The sequence below is a fragment of the Neoarius graeffei genome, chromosome 7, assembly GCF_027579695.1.
Source record: "Neoarius graeffei isolate fNeoGra1 chromosome 7, fNeoGra1.pri, whole genome shotgun sequence".
Lineage (NCBI taxonomy): Eukaryota > Metazoa > Chordata > Actinopteri > Siluriformes > Ariidae > Neoarius > Neoarius graeffei.
Window position 1 is genome coordinate 64436648 of NC_083575.1, and position 22958 is coordinate 64459605.

The window sequence follows — 22958 nt, forward strand, 5'->3', positions numbered from 1 at the left end:
TAGTAGGCTATGTTTGTCAGGACGCTTGTTGTGGGCTCAGTAATTAATTGTGTCGTGGATGCACACTTGCTTGGATAAACGGTAATGAACGAAATACATCAATTAAACTCTTGACTTATGTACTCCACTAGTATTTATAATTCTTGCGCAAGTGATTCTCCTCGCTAGCGCTTCTGATTCGGAAAGCGATATACTCTTACAGGAGCAGCCGCTCCTTTTAACCAGAGCTTTTAACATGCAGAGCAACTGTGCTTCCTTCACTACAGTATAATCCTCCTAAATTGGGAATATTAGGCTTGGGCATTAAAAGCATTAGAATGTAGATGGTTACTTGTTAAGTTGTTACATAATAGGGAATGATAGCCTACTTTGTTTGATTTTACTTTTTAAAAAATGCTGCAGGCAGCTCCCTACAATTGATTTGTTATTTAAAAACTACTTGAAGTTGGTAAGTCTTACTTAGTTCTTTGTGTAAAAGAATCCAGAGTGTATTTTCATTTATTTTCCACTGAAAATGGTGAGCTGTAATATAGTAGGGAGTGATTTATTTTTTTATTGGTGAATATTTATTTTATTATTTTATTTCTCATTTTATTCTAACTAATGTTTGACTTTATTGTACAAATGCTGCTGGCATCTCCCTGCACAAAATTTCATGTTCAATTTTGCAATTAAACATACATTTCATGGATATGAAGGTCTGTGTCAGTGTGTGCTATGTTTAATTTCATGTGAATTATAATGTTTACATTTATCGGTTGCACATATGGGTTATCGGCATCCCAATTCCATAATAATTGGTATTGGTATCGGCCCTGAAAAAAAACATATCGGTTGATCCCTAATATTTATGCAGAAATATAGAAAATTCTAAAGGGTTCACAAACTTTCAAGCACCACTGTAGCTTGTATATACTGTAGCTTGCAACATTTATTGCGCAAGGTGGCCCACTTTAGATCGTTCCTTCTAGACTAGACGGGGCTGGGGTGAGCTACGCCGTCATTAATGGTCTCGTTATTACTTGTCACTACCTGCTTTTCTGTAACTGATGACAACACTTGGACAAAGTGCTCTGTACAGTGCCTTTTTCTACTAAGATTGTGTTGCGGACATTTTTTTCTTTATCCTCTTTTACTTTTCCTCTGTTTTAGGGTCACATGTTCTCGCTCGGCTCCACACTTTCAGCTGCTCTGGGTTACGATATAGAACCTGAGACAAAGGCGGAGTTGGGTGTCGATACACGCAGGTTGCTTGAACAAATGCAAGATGAAAAGCCAGGAAACAGGCCTTGCTCAAAGGTTTGGAAAATTCACAACAGTTCATATTTCACATTGTATTTTGCCATTCATTCTTTTAAGTATGTTGTTATTGTGTTGGAAATAAATTGTTTGTTGTTAAGGTCATCATAAAATACATCAGATATAATGCTGAACCCATAAGTTGAACCTTTTGAGCATATTCTAAAACAGGTGTACAGTTGTGGTCAGAAGTTTACATGCACTCATATTGGACATCATTGTCATGGCAATATTGGGCTTTCACTGATGTCTTTGAACTGTTCTTTTTCTAGGGAAGGATGATTGTACAACATAATCTTTAATTAAAAAAAAGAATTTAGTGCATAAGTTTGAATTTATTTTGCATTTTCTGAAATCAACACAGGGTCAAAATTATATATGCAGGGTCAAAAATATACATGCACCCACTTAGATTATTAATACAGCGGTGCTGAAAGGTCCAGAATGTCTTTTAACTTCCTGTTAGAGATCATGATTAACTACAGTAAAATCGACACCAAGCTCAATTAAAGTTTGCAGCTGACCACATGGAAAAAGACAAAGCCTTTTGCAGGAAAGTTTGATGCTCCGATAAGACAAAGATCGAGTTGTTTAGCCACAGTGACCAGCGGTATGTTTGGAGGAGTAAAGGTGAGGCATTCAGCCCCAAGAACAGTGTACCAACTGTTAAGTAACTGTAAGCATGGTTAAACAATGTGGATGGACAATCAAGAAGGAGGACTACCTCAGAATTCTTCAGCATAACCTTAAATCATCAGCTTGACAGTTGAAACTTGGACACAGTTGGATGTTCCAACAGGACAATGACCCCAAACACATCAATGCTGGATGTGAACTGTATAAAGCAGGCTCATATTAAGGTTTTGGAATGGCAAAGCTGTTGAATGAATCTGTAGCAAAGTGAGAGAACAGTCACCTTATCCTGCGTTGAACCCAGGTCTACAGGGTGCCAAACCTGAACCCTGACCACAACACCAAAGAGCCAGGCTCATTGGTATGGCAGTCAGAGCACATACTCAACTGTAGTGACAGGCATTCCATCACACTGCCCTCCCCTTCAGGAGGTGCAACCATGTGCTTCACACACACACACACACACACACACACACACACACACTCTCTCTCTCTTCTCCCATACCAGGGTGCCCACAGACTCATGCTTCACCTATCTCTGGGGTCCCTCATACAGCTCACACCTACAATGGCCTCCCAGCAAGTCATCCCACTTCTGACATATAAAAGCAAGAGAACTTATCCTGCCTTGAATCCATATCTACAGGGTGCTAAACCTACATACACCCTGACCACAACACCAAAAAGCCAGGCTCGTTGGTAGGGCAGTCAGAGCACCTACTCAACTCTAGTGGCGGGCACTCTGTCACACCTTCCCAAAGTCCTGAACTCAACCCAATTGAAAATATGTGTACTTGGCTTAAAAGTTGGGTCCATGTCAGGAAACCAACAAATTGAACTGATCTCTACTAATTCTGCTAAGAAGAGTGGTCAAATATTCAACCAGAATTTCGTTTGTGAAAATTTTACCAGAGTTTTGATCCTTCATGAAATAACTTGTACTTTGACAATTTCATGAGGGTGTAAGTTCTTCTGAAATCAACTCCTCTCACAACTTGTGGAGGAATTTCACCAAACTTGGCAAAAGGCTTTGTTATATGACCGTTATACGCATATTGAAATGTAATTTAATTTGGGCAAATTTTACCAGAGTTTTGCCCTTGATTATTAACAAATTTGTACTTTATCAAGGTGTGCTTGCTTTCTGAAATCAACTTCCCACACAATTTTTATCCCCTGCTGGCCGAAAGGCCCGAAGGGTGATTATGTTGTGGCTATGTCCGTCTGTCCATCCCGGGAAGGGTACTCACCTTCTGAAATCACCTCCTCTCACAATTTTGGAGGAATTTCACACACTTGACAGGATTCTTTTTTATGTCGTTAATACGCATATTGTAATTTTGTTAAATTCAGTTGCATTTTACCAGAGTTATGGCATAGTTGCCAGCGGGGGGGTGTTATTAAGCTCTCAGACCACTCTTGTTTCTATTCAAGATACATGTTGAACAATCATTTGTCAAAGAAAAAAAAACAGTGAAAAGAAATCACTGAAAGCCCAATACTGCCATAACATGTACAGTGGTGCTTGAAAGTTTGTGAATCCTTTAGAATTTTCTATATTTCTGCATAAATATGACCGAAAACATCATCAGATTTTCACACAAGTCCTAAAAGTAGATCAAGAGAACCCAGTTAAACAAATGAGACAAAAATATTATGCTTGGTCATTTATTTACTGAGGAAAATGATCCAATATTACATATCTGTGAATGGCAAAAGTATGTGAACCTTTGCTTTCAGTATCTGGTGTGACCCCCTTGTGCAGCAATAACTGCAACTAAACATTTCCGGTAACTGTTGATCAGTCCTGCACACCGGCTTGGAGGAATTTTAGCCTATTCCTCCGTACAGAACAGCTTCAACTCTGGGATGTTGGTGGTTTTCCTCACATGAACTGCTCCCTTCACACTGTAAAAAAAAAACCAACGTTGTTTTTACGGAAAAATACTGGCAGCTGTGGTTGCCAGAATAATCCTGTTAAAAATACAGTGAAATGTAAACAACATTACAGAGTAGCTTGTACATTTCACTGGGATTCCATGTACAATTAATGATAACTAAATGTAAATTTAAATGATGAATAAATGTAAATTTTACGGATATTCATTGTACAATAAACAATGATTGTATGAACATTTCACCGGGATTCAATGTAAAATTCGCAGTTTCGGCATGTAAAATTTACAAGTTGTTCCGTACTGTTTACATATGTACTGTATTTTTAACGGGATTATTCTGGCAACCACAGCTGCCAGTATTTTTCCGTAAAAACAACGGATTTTTTTTTACAGTGTATATTCGTCTGCATCCAAATAACAAGTAGGCCTACACACTAGGCTTTGTAAAATAAATTACCCTACATAGCAGGAATCAACAAAAAATAGCATTGTTTAGGCCTACTTACCTTGAGATTATCGTTGGTTTGCAAATCTCATCTCATTATCTCTAGCCGCTTTATCCTGTTCTACAGGGTTGCAGGCAAGCTGGAGCCTATCCCAGCTGACTACGGGCGAAAGGCGGGGTACACCCTGGACAAGTCGCTAGGTCATCACAGGGCTGACACATAGACACAGACAACCATTCACACTCACATTCACACCTACGGTCAATTTAGAGTCACCAGTTAACCTAACCTGCATGTCTTTGGACTGTGGGGGAAACCGGAGCACCCGGAGGAAACCCACGCGGACACGGGGAGAACATGCAAACTCCGCACAGAAAGGCCCTCGCCTGCCACGGGGCTCGAACCCAGACCTTCTTGCTGTGAGGCGACAGCGCTAACCACTACACCACTGTGCCGCCCCTGGTTTGCAAATCCATGAGAAATTCCAATATGTGCAGAGCAGCTAATAAGTAGCCCATTTAAAATTTCTCTGTAGTAATTTCTCTTCCAGATGGCCAAGGTTTGACTGGATTCAGCTGCGACGTTTCCATTCAAGTCTCATAATGGCCAGCAAACCACCCCGTGTTAAGACCTAAAGTTTCGCTGAAAGCATCTAGGAATGAATTGCGAGTGTTCTCGATTATTGGTTTTTGTGGCTCCAAAATGATGGTTACAAGCAATAATCTACTAGACAGATATTTTATTTGATTTAGAGTTTTACGAAATGTGCCGGAGAGCCTCTACTGACATTTTGTAATTTTTTTAACAGGGCAATGATGTAATTTTAACTATCACATTCTGTTTTAGTATTACAGTTTGTCTGTGTTTAAACTACAACAATTTGTAAATTCTACAAAAAAAATATGGTAAATTCAACATATTCTGTTAAATTAACAGTGGTATTTGGTTAGGAGTTTACAGTATATTGATGTAAATTACACACTGCTTCATTGTTTTTGTATTTACTGGTTTTTTTTATGTCATGATTTTACATAAATTCACTGTTAATTCTACGGACATTTTTTACAGTGCAGGTTCTTCCACAACATTTCGATTAGATTAAGGTCAGGACTTTGACTTGGCCATTCCAAAACATTAACTTTATTCTTCTTTAACCATTCTTTGGTAGAACAACTTGTGTGCTTAGGGTTGTTGTCTTGCTGCATGACCCACCTTCTCTTGAGATTCAGTTCATGGACAGATGTCCTGATATTTTCCTTTAGAATTCACTGGTATAATTCAGAATTCATTGCTCCATCAATGATGGCAAGCCATCCTGGCCCAGATGCAGCAAAACAGCCCCAAACCATGATACTATCACCACCATGTTTCACAGATGGGATAAGGTTCTTATGCTGGAATGCAGTGTTTTCCTTTCTCCAAACATAACGCTTCTCATTTAAACCAAAAAGTTCTGTTTTGCTCTCATCCATCCACAAAACATTTTTCCAATAGCCTTCTGGCTTGTCCACGTGATCTTTAGCAAACTGCAGAGGAGCAGCAATTGTGTTTTTGGAGAGCAGTGGCTTTCTCCTTGCAACCCTGCCATGCTTGCCATTGTTGTTCAGTGTTCTCCTGATGATGGACTCATGAACATTAACATTAACCAATGTGAGAGAGACCTTCAGTTGCTTAGAAGTTACCCTGAGGTCCTTTGTGACCTTGTCGACTATTACACGCCTTGCTCTTGGAGTGATCTTTGTTGGTTGACCACTCCTGGGGAGGGTAACAATGGTCTTGAATTTCCTCCATTTGTACACAATCTGTCTGACTGTGGATTGGTGGAGTCCAAACTCTTTAGAGATGGTTTTGTAACCTTTTCCAGCCTGATGAGCATCAACAACACTTTTTCTGAGGTCCTCAGAAATCTCCTTTGTTCGTGCCATGATACACTTCCACAAACATGTGTTGTGAAGATCAGACTTTGATAGATCCCTGTTCTTTAAATAAAACAGGGTGCCCACTCACACCTGATTGTCATCCCATTGATAAACACCTGACTAATTTCACCTTCAAATTAACTGCTAATCCTCGAGGTTCACATACTTTTGCCACTCACAGTCATGTAATTTTGGATCATTTTCCTCCATAAATAAATGACCAAGTATAATAATTTTGTCTCATTTGTTTAACTGGGTTCTCTTTATCTACTTTTAGGACTTGTGTGAAAATCTGATGATGCTTTAGGTCATATTTATACAGAAATATAGAAAATTCTAAAGGGTTCACAAACTTTCAAGCACCACTGTATGTCTATAATGAGTGTATGTAAACTTCTGATAACAGCTGTGTATTATGAATATGTTGGAGGCTATGAATGACTAAAACATACATAATTGCACCAGACAACATAGTTTCACCATGGATGATCCTAACCGTAACTCTAAACTTCCTTATTTGGGGCCAGTAGTGCAGCATCCACCATAAAAATCTGTTAACTCATTTAATTTTCCCTTTTCTGTTTGTTTTCAAACCTTTTTATACTAAGGCTCTCTTTGTGGATCAAAAATGTCACCGTGGCCCTCTGCAACTACCCCCATCCTGACATTACAGATAACTCATTGAGTAGGAGCAGGATGGCTATGAATTGTGTTTCACTGGCACATATTTAATTATAAAAATGTTTAATAACATCTACAGTATTATCCCCTCCACCCACTATATTGCCAAGTCCCATCTACTGGCTTACTCTCAATGTTTAAATACAATAGATACTAACCAGGGAGGGTGGGACAAACATATGCTTCACAGACATGTGAAGCTGACCTCCACATCTTTTTGAACTGCTATTCATTCAGTGTAACACAGGGAGTAAAGCAATAACTGCCCTCTTCCACCTAGTGGAAGTAGTAGTCTTGCAGCACTAGTTTTTAATTGGCTAATCTCAGTGTATGGGGGTCATTTCACCGAGAAATCTTCTCGGAAGACCGAGCTGCGATCTCAGAGCGTGGCTTGGTCGCCGCAGGTCGTACGCAGTCGACAGTTGACCGAGGGTTGGTCACGTCTTGGTCTTCCGTGGTTGTACGTGGTCGAGGAATGGTCTCCCTGACAAAGAGATCGTAGCTCGGTTTTTTGACATGTCAAAAAACGGAGCCTCAACCTAAAAGTCGCACAGAGAGCGTCGAAAGAGCGAACAAGGTCGAGGAAAGGACGCATTGGTCGAGAGACAATCGAGGCTAGAACGGGGATGAGCGGTGCTCAGTCTTCTCGAGCGAGAACTGATTGCGCGCATGGTTGTGCTGCTCGGCCCGTCCTCGACACTCACTCGATCCGTGCGATCTAGCTTCACTCTTTTGCGATCAAGCCTCGCTCCGCACAACCTGTCCCAGACCTTCCCTAGACCCGTACGCTCCCTATTCTTCCCATGGGCACGACTGGATTCTAAAGAGGATTAAGGTGCGACCTTCTTCAACCAATAAAGATTGACCATCGCTTAAGTTGCGACCTACCTTCGCCTAATCCTATTAAAGCTACGCGTACTGAATATCATATAAATAGGGCGCATAAATAGGGCGCATTAAGCATAACCAGAGAGTCTTGCTGCAGTTGCAGGGCACGGTGCTCAGGAGTGAAAGTAAGCCAGTCCTGGCCGGTCCGGCGTACCACTAAAAGATTTGGCTGTACCGGAAAGAAAAATATACTGTCTCTGATAAAAAAAAATTTAAAAACTAAAAAAAAAATTAAGCCGTACGCAGATCTTGTGCTATAACGTGGTAATAGCTGGTAATCAAAGTGTTTTTAGCAGACAGATGTTAGTTGCAAAGTCTCCCAAATAAAAATGCATATAAAGAAACATGTTAATGTTTCATGATAGACTATTTAAAAATTACTTTGATCAGAATTCGTAAATCTAGTGGAAGTTGGGGCAAAGATTCTAGATTACTGTCTGGTTGGAGCGAGCAGAGTAACTAGGCTACCAATGCATGGCACGCGCACTGAGAACACACGCACTTACTGTAGAACGCACGCACTTTCTCAAACGTTCAAGCCTCTTTGGAATTTATTTTAAGTGTTTTACCTAAAAACTTTCACTTTTCTGTTCTGCCACACTGTTCTGTGTCCAATGTCCAAAATGAAAAGTTAGTTTTCAACTGTTCAGCTAAAAAAAAAGTTATTAAATTGTGTTGTTGAAATGATGTGTTTGCAATTTATTTATAATCAAAAACTGATACAGGTGGATGAAAGAGTGATAGTGTGATAAAAAAGTATTATACTAGTACTACTGAGTGATAAGAAGTCCTAGTGAATGCTTGATAAGTAGACAATAATAAATAATTAGGTGTATTTTCCAGTGCGCACTGTGCGCGCGCACTATGACTCAAAATAATAGTAACAGCAAGAAATAAAAGTTACTTTCACCCCTGACGGTGCTGTAATAACATAGAATGATGCAGAGCGATTGGGTCCATGTTGTCCCTTCGGAGGCTGGTCAAAAACTGATGGTCGGCCACCGATCGCCGGGCCTTTTTATACGGTCGCAGTGGGTCGCACGCAAATCCGGGCGACCGTGACAAATTTGCGCGTAGCTCAGGCGAGAATCTGTCTAGAAAAGATCGAGAATTGAGCGTACAGAGCGAGGCTAGAATGTTTATATCGCAGGCTAAATCGTATTGATCGAGGATACGTTGCAACTCGTACGTAGCTAGATCGGCCAAGATTGAGCCTTGATCAGCCGAGGTCGCGCACTTGTGAGGATAGATCGCCGAGAGATCGACGCTATGTCGCAGATTGGTCGAACAGAACGAGCCTTGGTCGTGTTAAGATCGCATCAGATCGAGTGGATAGACGCAAGTAGAGCGTATGTAAAGCGTCTACAGAGCGTATAGGACGCAGGTAGAGCGTACACATCGAAGGTCGAACGAGATAACATCGAACATAGAGCGTACACAGAAAATAATGGGTTTAGGTCACACGGATTTTGCCCGCGACTATGGGAAAACATAGGTGCGATCATAGTCGCGTGCAATTTTTCCAGATCGTACTCAGTGAAATGAGCCCCTATGGTTTGGTATAGGCTTCACACTGTGCCTTAAAGGAGATACGCAGAACCTTTATTTTTAAATAAATTTCTGAGTGGATAGTATCTCCATCCTTGACTCTTGTATGCTGCATAAATGGGGAATAAAAATTATATATATTTTTGAGAGTTAAAATCGACCGCAATGTTGGCATTCGAGTTGCCCCACTGAGCCAGCCAGTCCTGAGTGTGTGATGTCACTGCAGTAAACGGTTTTAAGGCCGAGGCCTTTTACAGCTATAGACTAAAGTCATATCAATAAAAATTTTTGGTGAAAGTAAGAAATACCGTAACAGACTTGCTCAACTAAGACTGATTTGACTTCATTGATTGTGGGTTGACTCTCATTAAAACAGGATAGGTGTTATAACTTGCAACATACATGTACTTGCATGCATTTTCACTGATAAAACGTAAAAGGCTAATTAAATAATCAGATGAACTGAGACAATCACATTCTGAAGCAAATTAAATAATCTTATACCAGTAACTTAAACACACAATGCAAGTTACATGTATTAATCTAAATGCAGGTAAACAACGTGTTGTTTTTGTTGTTGTTTTTTTAATCCAAATAAGAATCGGCGCTTACCTGTCTGTGTTCTCGCTTCTTGAAGGCCGATCTTGTGGCCGATTATTTTGAAACAATCTGACTTTCAGTTGTTCGTTAAGTTCTCCGTTCATTCGCTTCTTCCACGTAAGGGCAAGATGGCAGCAATATCCAGTTTAGGTCAGGCGGCTGGTCCATTCATTCTCCATTCTCTCCATTACTGTGTATTCTGCCATTACTGCTCGGCTCAGGCAATTACTAAAACCCGGGACGGAATGGAATGCCACCAGTTTTAGCAACAACCGCGGGGAGGTCACTGCCCAAGCGATATGTTCCGTCCCGGGTTTTACCAACAACCCTCGGCTCACTCCGGTAGAACTGGTGTAACTAAACTAATTTTCCTTTAAAAAATAAATAAATAAAATAAATACTTTCCTTTTCTTGTAGTTTTATTTAATTGTTGATACTGCACCCTCTTTCAATACAGGCTTATAGCCAATGCTCTTCAACAGGTCAGAGGTTTCGTACGAGTCTTTAGTAAAATGTGCAGAGCAGAGGAGAGACCACTTCGTAGGCGCCCAATGTGCCCATGAACTTCTCGCAAAATGCGTCCAAATCTTTGCAGTTTGAACATTCTTGGGCCATGAATTTAACATAAATCCACCTTCTGTCGTGTTGCTGAACCGGCCAAAAACACATCTACAGTATGTGGCATGGCGATAAATTAGCTCAAAATGGAGGATCGGAGTTGCAGTCAGCTCTGTGTTTTAGTATAGCGGAAATGGTGATGAGACGATAGACTTCCTGCTGTGACGTTACGGACATCAAGGCCATTCACTCAGACCGCTACCTATATGAATCACTTTGATCGTAAAAATTACTATATTAGATTTATTGTTAACGCTTAAAACTATTCCTGTACCTGTTAGAGATTCCTGTAAATCTCTAAATGGTACAGGGCCCAATTACCTCTCTGATATGTTGCAGCGGCCTAACCCAATCAGATCTACCAGATCAAAACAGAAAAGTTTACTATTAAAACCAGTTGTTAAAACAAAGTATGGTGAAGCAGCTTTTAGCTACTATGCAGTACAGCTATGGAACCAACTGCCAGAGGACATTAAAAATGCTCCTGCTGTTGGCAGTTTTAAATCTAGGTTAAAGACCAAGCTGTTTTCAGATGCTTTCTGTTAAATAATTAATATTGTCTTCTTTTTTTAAAAATAATTTTTACTTTCTCTGCATGTTTTAAATTTACTTTAATTTTAACTTTATTCTATTTTATTCTTTATTCTATTCTGCTGGTTTCTTTTTTTTTCTCCTCCTATTTCTACTTCATTTTATTATTTTATTTCTACTATTGTTTAATTCTTATTATTTTCTTTTAATTCTTTTAATTCTTTTAATTAATTGTTTTAGAATAAAAATAAAATTATTTTATGTAATTTTATTTCTCTATTGTTTACTGTTTTTGTTTTTACTTCTGTAAAGCACATTGAACTGCCATTGTGTATGAAATGTGCTATATAAATAAACTTGCTTTGCCTTGCCTTGCCGTGTACCATTCTTGAGGTCTCAAGGCATTTATAAACGAAAGTGAGGCCATGGTTCTGCGTATATGCTTCAAGTTTCAGATGGTGAAGCTGGTTTAAGCAGAAGATTGAGTGTAAACAGGAGAATAATCCTTTGATGAATGCAAAACAAACAGGAAATCACTGTCTCTTGTGTTATATGCACTTAAAAAAATAGACTGTTTCCAAGCACATTTGCCTGTTCAAGCACTTGCTGATGTTTCAGCTGCAGTGCTCTTAAGTGAGAGAGCTTTCCTGAGAACAGGGAATATTTTGTCAATGGTGTGCTGAAAGACAGCTGTGTTTTTCAGCACAAATCAAGCATTTTTCAGCCCAAATCACACACTTTATAGCTTAACTGTGACGCTTTCTGTCTTAATGATGTGTAATTGTTACCCTGAGTATATATCATATAGCCAGATATTGTCTATTCAGATTTCTTTCAAACAAGAACAAAGCCTCTTGAATATAATTATATCTTACATTCCATTTCCCATGAAGCAATGAAAGACAAAGTCGAGCAGAATTCTAGAGGAGAAATTTATAAGACACAAGTGCATATTTTAAAGTTGTATATAAGGATTCTTTCTAGGCAAGGATCAAAACCAGAAAGGAACTAGCAGAACACAAGAGAACTAGAGGAATAGAACAGAAAGGGATGGTGGAAATGCAGACAAACCAGACAAGCGTAAGTAAATAAACTAGAGAACAACAGATCAGACGAAATAATGGCCATGACAAAGGGTTAACAAGAACAGGAAACATTAGCCATATAAAGAAAGTGGAGTGGAAAAAGGGAGTACAGAGGATGAGGGATAAATTGGGACAGTATCCGGGTGGATGTGACAGTGTGTTAAAACTGGTTACTGAAAAGACCTGCAGTTATAAATTATATAAATGCAGTTAGAAACTGTACATAGAAAAGCAACAAAAAGCCAATTTTTGTAAAGACTAGCAAACCTTTCAAAATCTTTTTCTAATTTTTCTCCCTGTTTGATAAGAACCTGGGCAATTCTGTACCTCAAAATCTATTGTCATTATCTCTTGTGCAAATGGATCTCAAATGAATTTTCGCATTGTGTAAAATTCTCTCTCTCTCTCTCTCTCTCTCTCTCTCTCTCTCTCAGCACTAATGGCTTTAATTTATTAATTAATTTAATAATAATGGGCGGCACGGTGGTGTAGTGGTTAGCGCTGTTGCCTCACAGCAAGAAGGTCCGGGTTCGAGCCCCGTGGCCGACGAGGGCCTTTCTGTGCGGAGTTTGCATGTTCTCCCCGTGTCCGCGTGGGTTTCCTCCGGGTGCTCCGGTTTCCCCCACAGTCCAAAGACATGCAGGTTAGGTTAACTGGTGACTCTAAATTGACCGTAGGTGTGAATGTGAGTGTGAATGGTTGTCTGTGTCTATGTGTCAGCCCTGCGATGACCTGGCGACTTGTCCAGGGTGTACCCTGCCTTTCGCCCATAGTCAGCTGGGATAGGCTCCAGCTTGCCTGCGACCCTGAAGAACAGGATAAAGCGGCTCGAGATAATGAGATGAGATAATATGGTACACACCAAAATGCCATTCATTTTAGTGTTAACTTGTATTTCTTCACAGGTCATTCTATCTCTAGCAGAAGCCAAACTCACAGACACTACATCCACAGCGGTGTGTCGAAAGCTCTCAGCCATCGGAAGAAGAGTGTTGTCCATAGAATCAGTCGCACCTTTCCAAGGTTTTACTGTCTTCTGTCAGACTGTAAAGCTTCTACTGTTGTTATTGTCTTAACAGTGAAATCGAATTTTAATCTCCTTCATAGATGAATGGGACAAATCATATCATCACTTTATGGACCATAAAGGCTCACGGTCAAGCTCGGTTGAGAATCATACATATGACCAGCGCATGGCCAGACATTATTCTTCAGATTCTCATGAAGATGAGGAGCATCTGGTTAAACCAAGGCAAAGAGTCTGCAATGGTTCATTCCGCTCTGGGAGTGTGGATGGATATCACGGTGTTCCAGTGTCACTCCGAGATGTGAACTCCTTCTATCCTTCTCAGAATAGCTCCCCTGTTCTTAAGATAAACCAAGAGGTGAGGTGGAGGAGATCACGGAGTGCCCTCAACCGCTCTTGCTCCATTCCTGACTCCAATAACCCCCCTGTGTTCTCATCTCCATCACACACAAACCTGAGCATGATGGTAGCAGACTTGTCCGAGATTGGAGGAGAGGAGAGCATGATGTTGCAATGGGAGGACCATATGCTGAAGGAAACACACAAGAAGTCTGCACAGGATGAAGGTTCAGGTGGAACAGAGGAGGTTCTCAGCCACTCTATAGAATCTGTAAATAGAATAAATCATGTCAGCATCGATGCAGATCCAGATTACGCAGATCAAAGTGATGTTGTAAGGGAGGAAACCCCTGTGCTCTCCACACATGTAGATGAGGAGATCAAGAATAGCAATCTGTGCTGTTCTAATCATATGACCAAAAGCATGCTGTGCCTCAGTGAGGAATTTCAGGATGAGGTAAGATTCAGAGTCTGTGTTTTATAACGAGTTTATTATTTCCTGTCCTTTGTGCTTGTTCTGATTTAGTGCTGAGCATTTTGTTATTGCACATGTTGATAAATGCTGTTTTGGCTTTTATTTGCAGTGGGTCTCTCTGCGGGAGCTTCTATCGCACTGTACACAGCCACTGTCTGTGAATGAGTTGTGGGCCCTGTGTTACAAATGCCTGTCCACACTGCAAACCTACACTGATTTCCCAGGTCAGTTCTATACAGGGAAAAGATGTACAGTGCCTCCTGGAATTAAAAGCCCACCCAGGTAACGTTGAGCATAAAAAAATCTCACTCACACTTACTCGCTTTCAATAAGCACAATAATCTTTGGCAAGGCCCTGGTGGATCCAGAGCCTACGCCAGGAACATGCGTAATGAAGCATAGCTACACCCTCGATGAGACACTAGTTCATTGCAGGACAACACTGACACGTAATCATAGCATCCTAGTGGGAATTTATCTTTTGGGAGGTTGAAAAAAATCAGAGAAACTGACAAAACCCATGTGGACATGAGAACATACCAGGGCTTTGAACCGGTTCAAGGAACGAAAACGAAAACCGGGAACTTTTTCTATTTCACATAGAACAGAAATGAAACCAGAAACTTTATTATTTTTTATGTTCCGGAACAGAAACGCTTATTAAAAATAATGGTAACCGGTTAATACCGGTTTTTATTTCGTTCCTCAAAGTTTCCGTAGCCTACAAATAAAAAAGTCATTCTTCTCCTGCGCAAGTTTCTATGACCCGCTGGGGTTCACTTCCTGTGTGACGTTCGCTGACCGAATGGAGAGAGCGGGAAGGTGGACTACTATCACGTCTCCACATGATGATAAGTGAGTAAGTGCATTACTGAGTGTCTGAGCAAAGAAGAGCCTGAACGTTGCAACCTCCCTATTGGCTGTTTGTAATAATGTATCAATTGTTGCCCTTCCCACGGGAATCATCGCGGGCTCGAGAGACGAGACCTGACGAGTTAGGTAGCAGAACAAAATGTCTGGACACAAATCGGGTTTTCAGAAAAGGAAAGAAAATAAACGGAGGGTCGAAAATACAAAAAAGGAGGCAGAAAATGCAAAACAAGTTTTAAGGTAGGACAAATGGTTACTTTTCTGAGGCAGCCCGCCGTGGCTGCAGGCTTTCAGTTGTCATTGAATGGTTACTTTTCTGAGGCAGCCCGCCGTGGCTGCCTGCAGGCTCATTTATTATTGCCCATTTAGTTAAAATAGTTGATATAAAATGTTTATAGTTATAGTTATGTGATGGTTGTCCTGATTTTAGACTGTTTTTTTTTTTTGGGGGGGGGGGTGTTGCGCGATGTTGCACCCGGGTCCAGATTAGGGCAGAACCGGCTCTGGCTACATTTCAGGTGTAGTTTGTTTTATGTATGTATGTACTTGCATAGATGTGTACTTGGTCTTCCAATATGGCGCCTAACAAAATCTCGCGGCGCGGTGACGTCATGCGGTAGCCCTCTGACTAGCCTTTGGTAACACACTAAACGAATTATCTTTCATTTTTGGCACTTTTTCTGTTTGTGTAGATGGGAAGACATACTGAGAATCCAAATCGCCAACATTTGAAATAATAATTGTTTTGAATTATTTCTTGTCTTATTTAATGAAGGTTGTAATAGAATTAGCCTACATTTGGCTTAAGCTGGATGAGACAGAGATATAATTTTATAGCCATTTGTTAAACAGCTGACAGGGAACGTAATTAACCGTTCCGGGAACGAAATTTTTTTGTTCTAACTGGTTCGGGAACGTCTATTTAATGGTGGAACCCAAAACTGGAAACGTTAAAATTCTGTTTCTGTTCAGAACGAACCAATAGGAAAAAAATTCTGGTTCAAAGCCCTGGAACATACACAGAAATTCTAGTAAACAAAGCTCAGGGTAGAACCTGGGGCCCTGGACTTCTAAGGTGGCAACGCAAACCACTGCACCACAATGCGTCCTCAGCATCAAAAAATATATCTTACATTAACACAATTTAGCAGATGCTCTTATCCAGAGTGACATACAGCACACCCAAAGCAGTCTGGGGTTAGGTGTCTTGTTCAAAGGCACTTCAGCCATTTTTGCTGGTCTAGGGAATCAAACCAGTGACCTTTTGGCTCCAAAACTGTTCTTTAACCATTAGGCCATGGCTTCCCCCAATAGGCATGTATATTGTGTACTATTATGTTTAACACCTTTAAAGGTCGAGAGAAATACGTTTTGTTTGTTTTTTTTTGCGCTAAAACAGAATAGCAGTTAAATTCAGCGAGGTTTATTGAGTCCCTGGACAGAGGCAACTATTCTCTAAACTGCACAGTAGCGGATATATTCACAGACAAAAGCCGAGTAAATTTAGCCCTTTTAGAACCACCCCCAAGCAACCGGAAGTAGCAGATGGGAGCCGTGTGACGTCACAGGTGTGTGTTGGCCACGAACAACATGAGCGACCAAAGTGAGCAGGAATTTAGTGAGGGAGAAACCTCAAGTTTTAGTAGTTTTTCGTCAGTTCAAGTTGATGACGACATACTGACAGAAGAAGAAGAAATTGCCAACGATAAGGAAGAAGAGAGAAGTATCGAACCGTACCGATTCGAGCTAGAATTGTCCGATGAGAGTGGGGTCAGTGACAGTGACAATGATGAACCCGAGGACGATCATGAAAACCGACTTGCAAATATGGAATGGTAAGCTTTCCGAGTTGAAGATGCAGTCTTCAAGTTAGTAGTATTACAGTATATTGTAAACAAAATGCTTTGCAGTTCATTGTAGCAAAGTCTTGACTAATTAGTGATTACCTTTGTCTTTCGGGAAAAGGAACAAGGCCACTCCCTCCACGGCATTTGTGTTGCTGCACCTGGCAGCGATACATCACTTTCCGGGCACTTTCCCTTTTTTTTCCTCTCCCCCTTCTTCTCCATAACAGTTGTAGATTGTTTAACGATTTGTCTCTCTTTCTACGTCGTACAACCCCGATTCCAAAAAAGTTGGGACAAAGTACAAATTGTAAATAAAAACGGAATGCAATGATGTGGAAGTTTAAAAATTCCATATTTTATTCAGAATAGAACATAGATGACATATCAAATGTTTAAACTGAGAAAATGTATCATTTAAAGAGAAAAATTAGGTGATTTTAAATTTCATGACAACACCACATCTCAAAAAAGTTGGGACAAGGCCATGTTTCCCACTGTGAGACATCCCCTTTTCTCTTTACAACAGTCTGTAAACGTCTGGGGACTGAGGAGACAAGTTGCTCAAGTTTAGGGATAGGAATGTTAACCCATTCTTGTCTAATGTAGGATTCTAGTTGCTCAACTGTCTTAGGTCTTTTTTGTCGTATCTTCCGTTTTATGATGCGCCAAATGTTTTCTATGGGTGAAAGATCTGGACTGCAGGCTGGCCAGTTCAGTACCCGGACCCTTCTTCTACGCAGCCATGATGCTGTAATTGATGCAGTATGTGGTTTGGCATTGTCATGTTGGAAAATGCAAGGTCTTTCCTGAAAGAGACGTCGTCTGGATGGGAGCATATGTTGCTCTAGAACCTGGATATACCTTTCAGCATTGATGGTGTCTTTCCAGATGTGTAAGCTGCCCATGCCACACGCACTAATGCAACCCCATACCATCAGAGATGCAGGCTTCTGAACTGAGCGCTGATAACAACTTGGGTCGTCCTTCTCCTCTTTAGTCCGAATGACACGGCGTCCCTGATTTCCATAAAGAACTTCAAATTTTGATTCGTCTGACCACAGAACAGTTTTCCACTTTGCCACAGTCCATTTTAAATGAGCCTTGGCCCAGAGAAGACATCTGCGCTTCTGGATCATGTTTAGATACGGCTTCTTCTTTGAACTATAGAGTTTTAGCTGGCAACGGCGGATGGCACGGTGAATTGTGTTCACAGATAATGTTCTCTGGAAATATTCCTGAGCCCATTTTGTGATTTCCAGTACAGAAGCATGCCTGTATGTGATGTAGTGCCATCTAAGGGCCCGAAGATCACGGGCACCCAGTATGGTTTTCCGGCCTTGACCCTTACGCACAGAGATTCTTCCAGATTCTCTGAATCTTTTGATGATATTATGCACTGTAGATGATGATATGTTCAAACTCTTTGCAATTTTACACCGTCGAACTCCTTTCTGATATTGCTCCACTATTTGTCGGCGCAGAATTAGGGGGATAGGTGATCCTCTTCCCATCTTTACTTCTGAGAGCCGCTGCCACTCCAAGATGCTCTTTTTATACCCAGTCATGTTAATGACCTATTGCCAACTGACCTAATGAGTTGCAATTTGGTCCTCTAGCTGTTCCTTTTTTGTACCTTTAACTTTCCAGCCTCTTATTGCCCCTGTCCCAACTTTTTTGAGATGTGTTGCTGTCATGAAATTTCAAATGAGCCAATATTTGGCATGAAATTTCAAAATGTCTCACTTTCGACATTTGATGTGTTGTCTATGTTCTATTGTGAATACAATATCAGTTTTTGAGATTTGTAAATTATTGCATTCCGTTTTTATTTACAATTTGTACTTTGTCCCAACTTTTTTGGAATCAGGGTTGTATTCTGTTGCAAGTTTCTGTCAAAATGAATGTAATCTAGCAGAGAGTTGGACAGAAACTATACTGTGTGGACATCACCGCAGGTAAAACCACTCACTGCAGGTAAAACTACTCACACTCCTGATGCCACGCAAAAGCCAGCTAATAATGGCGACGTTGGTACCGGGATTCCCTTGGCGGGAAATTTAAACTTGACAAATTCTGAATGTTCCCGCCATTTACGACTTGGGTTTCAATGATAAGTTTTCATTGTCGGGACTTGTGCTATTATTATCCAAGGGGGAAAGGGGTACATTTCTCTCGGCCTTTAAAAATTTGCTTAAAAATTATGTTTTTATACATATGTGTATCAATTATTGCTAGGAGCTTGATTATTGAAATACTTTGAGCAATTTCTAATAAAGCATGACATGGTGATGCACTTCTTCCCATGTCTGTCTGGGTTTCCTCCGGGTTCTTCTGTTTTCTCCAGGACACTCTGCAAAAAATACAAGTGGGTGGACTGGGTGCTCTAAGCCCAAGGTGTGAAGTGTCTCAGAATAACTGCTCGAATCATCTCACTGTTAGACCAAATATCAACTTGTTTCAGTGCAACCCACAAATATGTATTAATTAATACATTAAGAATTATTACATTCCTTAATTCTGATTCAGCATTATTCCATAGCGGGCTTATGCTATTTATAGTAGAGTAACAGAGCTAATTTGTTGAAGCTATGACAAATACTGTCTAACTAGGTCAGTCTGTTCAAGAGGTGACAAGCTATTAAGCATTTCTTTATGTGGAAGAGTTCATTAAGGTTTAGGATGAATTATTGTAGCATCACGTTATACTGTGGCAGATTTTTGCAGGGTTTCTGACAGAACTGAAAAGAACACCTGAAAGTCGCCAACTTTGAGTTTCAATGAAATGCATATGCGTTTTTTTTTATTTGTTTTGAAAGCTTACCTGTGCCTGGACTCTGTGTATGTGGGCTGTGATGGAGAGTTGCTGTTCCTCATGCCTAAAAACGCAGGTACTGCTATTCACAACACACTGATAAACATAAAACATGTAAATACATTGGACAGGGATGAAATAATGAAAAGATAATTACATTTATATTTAAATTTGATAAGAGAATCACAATTACTGTACAATTACAAAGGCTATTCCAGTCATTAAATTCATTGTTTCTTTTGTAAATTGAATGATTAGTAATATGTGTTCACTTTAGACAGGATCATGTGATCAGCACTTTGATATATCATGTGTGTTTTCAAAGCAAGACAATGACAAATTTCTGGAGAATTGCTCACAAAAGCTGAAAAGGATCTTGAAAGTAATTATCTATGTCAAGTACAAGGTTCATCAAAATGTATAGCTATATCCATAAAAAAGAGGGTTTCCAAAACACAAAACTATGGGAACAAAAAAACATACACATCACTGAATCAGCACCATGGTTCTCCAATATCAACCTAAAAAGAGGGTGTTTTGCATTTGGGGAAATAATCAAAGTGACTGCTGCCAACTACCAAACATACTAATGGTTTCTTATTGATATGGGTAGATACTTATGTTAATGATAATTGCTTTACTTGATAATGCAATGTCCAGGTAAAAAAGGAGTGGTGAAGATCAGATGCTCAACAGGTCCAACTAATCTTTCACTCATGATGTCACCACATTCCAATAAGTTGCAAGGGTGAAATCAGTGCCTTTAATACATTATGAATACTCAGAAATGTGTATTAGTTAAACTTATTCAAAGTTAGAGCTCTAGTGGTTGGTTGGTTAATTACAACATTGGAGCCATTATTCTCATTGAACTCCACCCCCCCCCCCCCGACTCCCACCATACCATACCACACCACACTGTACCATACCATACCACACCATACCATATCATACCATACCACACCACACTGTACCATACCACACCATACCATATCGTACCATACCATAGCATACCATACCACACCATATCATAGCATACCACACCATATCATACCACACCATACCATAGCATACCATACCACACCATACCATAGTATACCATAGCATACCATACCACACCATACCATATCATACCATACCATAGCATACCATACCACACCATATCATAGCATACCACACCATACCATACCATATCATACCATACCATAGCATACCATACCACACCATATCATAGCATACCATACCATACCATACCACACCATACCATACCATAGCACACCATATCATAGCATACCATAGCATACCATACCACACCATACCAAACCATATCATACTATACCACACCATACCATACCATAGCACACCATATCATAGCATACCATAGCATACCATACCACACCATAGCATACCATACCATATCATACCATAGCATACCACACCATAGCATACCATACCACACCATACCATACCATAGCACACCATATCATAGCATACCATAGCATACCATACCACACCATACCAAACCATATCATACTATACCACACCATACCATAGCATACCATACCACACCATAGCATACCATACCATATCATACCATACCATACCATATCATACCATAGCATACCACACCATAGCATACCATACCACATCATACCATACCATGCCATACCACACCATACCATATACCACACCACACTGTACCATACCACACCACACCATACTATACCATACCACACCACACTGTACCATACCACACCACACTGTACTATAGCATACCATACCACACCATAACCATACCATACCACACCATACCATAGCATATTACACCTTACCATAACACACTGTACCATACCATACTACACCACACTGTACCATACCACACCATACTGTACTATAGCATACCATACCACACTATACTATACCACACCACACTGTACCATACCACACCACACCGTACTATAGCATACCATACCTAACCATACCACACCACACCGTACCATAGCATATTACACCTTACCATAATACACTGTACCATACCATACTACACCACACTGTACCTTCCCACACCACAGCTTCCCACACCACACCATCCCACGCCATACCATACTACACTTTCCCACACCAACCATACCACACCTTCCCACACCACACCTTCCCACACCACACTTTCACATACCATACCAAACCGCACCACACCATACCGCACCACACCATACCTCACTACACCTTCCCACACCATACCATACCACACCTTCCCGTACCATACCACACCTTCCCATACCATACCACACCATACCGCACCACACCTTCCTACACCATACCACACCTTCCCACACCATAATATACCACACCTTCCCATACTATACCACACAACACCTTCCCACACCATACCACACCACACCTTACCACACCATACCACACCTTCCCACACCGTACCACATTGCACCTTCCTACACCATAATATACCACACCTTCCCATACTATACCACACCATACCACACAACACCATGCCGCACCACACCATACCATGCCTTACCTAACTTTACCATACGTACCACTGCATTTTACTAATCCTGAGTGACTAATCGCTGTTTCTCATGTGTAGGCTGGGTGATATTAGCATTTTTACCCTAACCTGTATTTTTGTTCACTAAGCTACTCAACTGCTTGGTAGCCAACACTATATGTAACAGTATAAAATTTGGCTTATACTGATTTACAGCAGGCAGAATGATCAAGTATCCTTGTTGTCCTGTGTTTCTTTGTAATTGTCAACTGAGTTTTCAATTCTCTAGCACTGCATGCATTTCTATGAAGGTGGGTCATCCAAAGCATTATGTCACTTGGCTTTGTAAATTATTAAACATGTATCTGCTTGATTCAGTATGTAAAGCTGGTCTTTCATACAGTTCCAAGAGGAACATTGCTTATTCTATGTCTAGCTTCATCTACTTCACCAGTAATGCATTTCTCCATCCAGGAAAAGCTCTACCATTTAATTATTTTTCCTTTTATTTTTATTTTTTATGTTTCTTGTCATGAAGTGTTTTGGAAAACCAGTGTGTATGACAGAAAGAAGTTACACTTGCAAAATCTGATGACACTTTATTAGTTAGCTGATAATAGTTCAGCTTTATTGTTAAATTAGCTCTATTACTAGGTATAATGTCTGAGAACGTCTTGAAAATGAACAAAGAGCTTTGAGTACTAGGACAGTGTTTTTTTTTCAAGGCATATGTTCAGTGCTCCAGGACTACTGTCTATTTTGTCATTATTTGTAGGATCCAGTGATGTCTTTTATGTAGCTCCTGAATTCCAGGAACATGGTATTTTAACAGAAAAGGTAAGCTGAGTAGTAACTCTATTTTTATAGTGAATTGTCAGCTAGTGTTTTTTTTAAACATTTAAATGCTTGAGCATGCAAGGAAAATGTGTTTTGTTC

At 40.3% G+C, this 22958-nt stretch overlaps 1 protein-coding gene across 1 annotated transcript in view; it reads left to right on the forward strand.

The window, feature by feature from the left end:
* Positions 1-22958, forward strand: part of LOC132888895 (kinase non-catalytic C-lobe domain-containing protein 1) — a 125824-nt gene that overhangs the window by 27496 nt on the left and 75370 nt on the right. The window contains exons 4-9 of the mRNA XM_060924989.1: positions 1153-1299; positions 13052-13169; positions 13254-13969; positions 14097-14211; positions 19521-19592; positions 22798-22859. Coding sequence (XP_060780972.1) covers positions 1153-1299; positions 13052-13169; positions 13254-13969; positions 14097-14211; positions 19521-19592; positions 22798-22859 — 1230 coding nt within the window. The remainder of the gene's footprint in view (positions 1-1152; positions 1300-13051; positions 13170-13253; positions 13970-14096; positions 14212-19520; positions 19593-22797; positions 22860-22958) is intronic.